Source organism: Oncorhynchus keta, unplaced genomic scaffold, assembly GCF_023373465.1.
Source record: "Oncorhynchus keta strain PuntledgeMale-10-30-2019 unplaced genomic scaffold, Oket_V2 Un_contig_29511_pilon_pilon, whole genome shotgun sequence".
In the NCBI taxonomy this organism is placed as follows: Eukaryota; Metazoa; Chordata; class Actinopteri; order Salmoniformes; family Salmonidae; genus Oncorhynchus; species Oncorhynchus keta.
Genome location: NW_026286588.1, coordinates 7,299 through 12,708, shown reverse-complemented (window position 1 = coordinate 12,708; position 5,410 = coordinate 7,299). Strand labels below are relative to the sequence as shown.

At 49.3% G+C, this 5,410-nt stretch overlaps 1 protein-coding gene across 1 annotated transcript; it reads right to left on the bottom strand.

Annotated features, from left to right (window-relative positions):
* Positions 1-320: 320 nt before the first annotated feature.
* Positions 321-5,204, bottom strand: LOC127923390 (homeobox protein Meis1-like). Its single transcript, XM_052507428.1, has 3 exons — positions 5,042-5,204; positions 3,624-3,713; positions 321-418 (listed from the first exon to the last, which is right to left on the bottom strand). The coding sequence occupies exons 1-3, from the start codon at positions 5,163-5,165 to the stop codon at positions 321-323; spliced, it is 312 nt and encodes a 103-aa protein (XP_052363388.1). The 5' UTR covers positions 5,166-5,204.
* Between the last annotated feature and the right edge of the window lie 206 nt (positions 5,205-5,410).

The window sequence follows — 5,410 nt, the reverse complement described above, 5'->3', positions numbered from 1 at the left end:
AGGGAGGATGATGGGAGGGAGGATGATGGGAGGGAGGATGATGGGAGGGAGGATGGTGGGAGGGAGGATGGTGGGAGGGAGGATGATGGGAAGGAGGATGGTGGGAGGGAGGATGGTGGGAGGGAGGATGGTGGGAGGAGGATGATGGGAAGGAGGATGGTGGGAGGGAGGATGAGGCAACCAGGAAGGGAGAAATCTCAATCCTGATGAAGGGAGCCAACTATGAGACAGAACATTATCTGACAAAACTAAAAAACAATTGCCTCAGAACAAGTCGACCAATGTCCACCTACAATGAAATGGTAAGACTGTGTTTGTACTTACTTCCCCATATGACGAGGATTGATTGACAGGCGAAAGACTACATGGTGCCACTGTCCCTCCATGCCCATGTTCATCCCCATGCCGCTCATCGCTCCTAGTGGAGAGGGGAACAGAACAACAAGGTTGTTGAGATGGAAAAGAGTCTGACCAGTACAGGATGGGACAGGAAAAGCAGGGCTTCCTATGAAAGACATCAGGATGGTGAAAGGAGGGGTCAGGACATTAAGGCCATATTAGCAGGAGCCATGACATCAGTCAGCCAACCCAGCCATGACATCAGTCAGCCAACCCAGCCATGAGAACATCAGTCAGACAAAACTAACCATGAGAACATCAGTCAGCCAACCTAAATAGCCATGACATCAGTCAGACAACCCAGCCATGACATCAGTCAGCCAACCTAGCCATGATCAGTCAGCCAACCTGCCATGACATCAGTCAGCCAACCTAGCCATGACATCAGTCAGCCAACCTAGCCATGACATCAGTCAGCCAACCTAGCCATGACATCAGTCAGCCAACCCAGCCATGACATCAGTCAGCCAACCCAGCCATGACATCAGTCAGCCAACCTAGCCATGACATCAGTCAGCCAACCTTGACATCAGTCAGCCAACCCAGATGACATCAGTCAGCCAACCCAGCCATGACATCAGTCAGCCAACCCAGCCATGACATCAGTCAGTCAACCTAGCCATGACATCAGTCAGCTCCTAGCCATGACATCAGTCAGCCAACCCAGCCATGACATCAGTCAGCCAACCTAGCCATGACATCAGTCAGCCAACCTAACCATGACATCAGTCAGCCAACCCAGCCATGACATCAGTCAGCCAACCCAGCCATGACATCAGTCAGGCCAAGACATCAGTCAGCCAACCTAGCCATGACATCAGTCAGCCAACCTAACCATGACATCAGTCAGCCAACCCAGCCATGACATCAGTCAGCCAACCCAGCCATGACATCAGTCAGCCAACCTAGCCATGACATCAGTCAGTCAACCTAGCCATGACATCAGTCAGCCAACCTAGCCATGACATCAGTCAGCCAACCTAACCATGACATCAGTCAGCCAACCCAGCCATGACATCAGTCAGCCAACCCAGCCATGACATCAGTCAGCCAACCTAGCCAAGACATCAGTCAGCCAACCTAGCCATGACATCAGTCAGCCAACCTAGCCATGACATCAGTCAGCCAACCTAGCCATGACATCAGTCAGCCAACCTAGCCATGACATCAGTCAGCCAACCCAGCCATGACATCAGTCAGCCAACCTCGCCATGACATCAGTCAGCCAACCTAGCCATGACATCAGTCAGCCAACCTAGCCATGACATCAGTCAGCCAACCTAGCCATGACATCAGTCAGCCAACCCAGCCATGACATCAGTCAGCCAACCTAGCCATGACATCAGTCAGCCAACCTAGCCATGACATCAGTCAGCCAACCTGGCCATGACATCAGTCAGCCAACCTAGCCATTACATCAGTCAGCCAACCTAGCCATGACATCAGTCAGCCAACCTAGCCATGACATCAGTCAGCCAACCCAGCCATGACATCAGTCAGCCAACCTAGCCATGACATCAGTCAGCCAACCCAGCCATTACATCAGTCAGCCAACCTAGCCATGACATCAGTCAGCCAGCCTAGCCATGACATCAGTCAGCCAGCCATGACAGAGCCATAGCCATGACATCAGTCAGCCAACCCAGCCATGACATCAGTCAGCCAACCTAGCCATGACATCAGTCAGCCAACCCAGCCATGACATCAGTCAGCCAGACATCAGTCAGCCAACCTAGCCATGACATCAGTCAGCCAACCTAGCCATGACATCAGTCAAAATCACCTCACAACGTGACATGGTACCAGGAACAAGACAGAACGAGCTGAAACCTGATGCCTACGAGCTGCCGGTCACATCGATGCGCGTGCTGATGTTATCTGCCAACCTGTCTATAGGACAACCCAAATGAAAGGAGACCTTTGGTCTAGATCCACTATAGGTGACAGGAAGAGGCCAAAGAGGTAGAGGAGGAAGGGCTAGAGACCAGCACAGTTTACAGAGGAACAGGGGAGAGAGATGGGGAGAGAAAGAGAGAGGGGGGAACAGAGAGAGCGAGAGAGGGTGGGAGGGGGAGATGGGGAGAAACAGAGAGAGCGAGAGGGAGAGAGATGGGGAGAAACAGAGGGAGAGAGAGAGGGAGAGAGATGGGGAGAAACAGAGAGAGCAAGAGAGAGAGAGGGAGAGAGATGGGGAGAAACAGAGAGAGCAAGAGAGATAGAGGGAGAAAGATAGAGAAACAGAGGGAGAGATATGGGGAAAGATAGAGAGGGGAGAGAGAGAGAGAGAGAGAGAGAGAGAGAGAGAGAGAGAGAGAGAGAGAGAGAGAGAGAGAGAGAGAGGCTTAATGGCATAATTTGGTGATTAGGCCCAATGGCGTGAGACAGAGAAAGACTGAGAAGGAAGGAGAGACAGAGGAGTTGCTATGTGAGGAACTGGTGCTCACCGTACCTATGCTGTAAGAGGTGGTGGTGTGTGTGTTTTTAGGACACCCTGGGAATTGTCTACACCAAGGACTTGTGGGAAGGCAGGCATTTGTATGGCAGACCAGACCAGACGAAACCATAGAACAGACGAGAGAGAGAGAGAGAGAGAGAGAGAGAGAGAGAGAGAGAGAGAGAGAGAGAGAGAGAGAGAGAGAGAGAGAGAGAGAGAGAGAGAGAGAGAGAGAGAGAGAGAGAGAGAGAGAGAGAGAGAGAGAGAGAGAGAGAGAGGGGAGAGCGAGACAAGAGGAGAGAGAGAGAGAGAGAGAGAGAGAGAGAGAGAGAGAGAGCGACAGAGACAGAATGAAAAGAGAGACAAAGGAAAGAAAGAAAGATGAGAGAGAGAGAGAGAGAGAGAGAGAGAGAGAGAGAGAGAGAGAGAGAGAGAGAGAGAGAGAGAGAGAGAGAGAGAGAGAGAGAGAGAGAGGAGAGAGAGAGAGGAGAGAGAGAGAGAGAGAGAGAGAGAGCGACAGAGACAGAATGAAAAGACAGACAAAGGAAAGAAAGAAAGAAATATGAGAGAGAGAGAGAGAGAGAGAGAGAGAGAGAGAGAGAGAGAGAGAGAGAGCGAGACAAGAGGAGAGAGAGAGAGAGAGAGAGAGAGAGAGAGAGAGAGAGAGAGAGAGTGAGAGAGAGAGAGACAGAGACAGAATGAAAAGACAGACAAAGGAAAGAAAGAAAGATGAAAGAGAGAGAGACAGACAGACAGACAGACAGACAGACACGCCGAGGGAGGGTCTTACCAGGTGGTCTGATTCCCATGTGCTGCTGCCCGTCCATCACGAAGCCCCCCATGGGTTGTCCATCTGGGGTGTAGGGGGCTCCTTGACTTACTGTGGGGGGGCATTGGTCAATTAGTGGTATTAATTAAGACTCAGTGGCTCTAGCTGAAATCATCTTTTGGTCAGTTGGGTGCATAAGGCCTGGGATGGTACTGCCTTGCCTTTCATCCTTTACCCAGCAGCCTCTAGTAGCACTATAAGGATGACACTAAATAATAGAACCAGAGCCCACATCTGTTCTAATGAAGCTGATTCTACATTTATAAATAGTATTACTTCAACTAAAATAGAAAGGGAACTAATGTACATTTCTCAGGTCAGCGGATCTACATATCGGAAGGAATCTTTTCAACGACTCTTTTGAACAAGATCACTGAAAAAAAGAGGAAAAGAAAAAAATAAGAAACTAGAAAAATAAGATATTTAAATAACTCTAAAATATTGTAATAATAGTTGAATATAAATCCGTGTATAAATGTGTTTAAATATAAACAAAGATCACCACAATGCTTTATCAGAGACATAGGGCTAGAAAAGGCAGCAGGCAGCACATGGTAGATGAGCTAAACAGGTAACTGGAGAATGTCCTGTTCTCTCTCCCCATGTCCTGCTCTCCCATAGAAACCCACTTACCTCTGATACAAGCTGTTTGGGGGTCAGTCAAGCAAAAACAAGAGCTCAGGCCCAGTGAATGTCTTTGAACTCTACTGAGCTCCTAATGCCACCCTGACCTCTGACCCCTATTACAGGTAATAAACTTTACAGCAGTCCAACCCAAGCCCATGCACCAGGGACCCAACACTCACAGCAGCCGCAAGAAGGGGAGGTTTGGGGGGGTAGGGCGCTGGGGGTTGTGGGGTAACGAGAGGGGGGTAGCTGGAGCAGGGAACCCAAACAAAAGTAACCTCCCAAAACACTGAAACTGAAATTTGTCAATGCCTCTGTGTTTTGGTTTGGTTGGAGTTTGGGGGTTTGGTTTTTTTAAAATGTTGGGGGGGAAGGGGTGTGTTTATTTGGACAAACTTTGTTGAGGACACAGCTAGGGTTGTTTAAAACAACAACAGACAACAACAACAACCCATTCTTCATGAATATTAACCCAATATGTATTATTATTATTAACCAATCATGTTGTTATTATTTAATCGTGTTTTAATAGTTTTACATCATGAAATCGTTCATTGGCATAAATTAGGGACTCAACATGTCAGAGTTACTGTATTAGTGCTGAGCTTCAATTCAACTAAACTCAATTAATGAACGTTTATTTAGGATGACTGTCTAAAGGCTTGTTTTAGTATGTGGTCAGTCACTCCTTATTGACACCGCGATGGGTTTGGTTGTTTGTTTTAGGGGGGGTGGGGAGGTCCAGTATTTACCGGCCGAGGAAGCTCCAGGAAAGGGAGAGGGACCGGGTGCATGGCTTGTGGAGGCCTTTCGCCTGCGAGACTTGAATACAGTAACTATGGGAGACTTGCCTGCACGGTTCGACTGGTCGATCATGGGCTGAACTATTCTCCTTCTGGCATTGATGAACCTGTAGGACACAAGGAGAGAGAGAGAGGGGGAGAGGGGAGGGAAGGAGAGAGGGAGAGGGGAGAGGGAGGGAAGGAGAGAGGGAGGAGGGGAGGGAAGGAGAGAGGGAGAAGGAGAGGGGAGGGAAGGAGAGAGGGAGAAGGAGAGGGGAGTTAAGGAGAGAGGGGGAAGGAGAGGGGAGGGAAGGAGAGGGAGAAGGAGAGGGGAGGGAA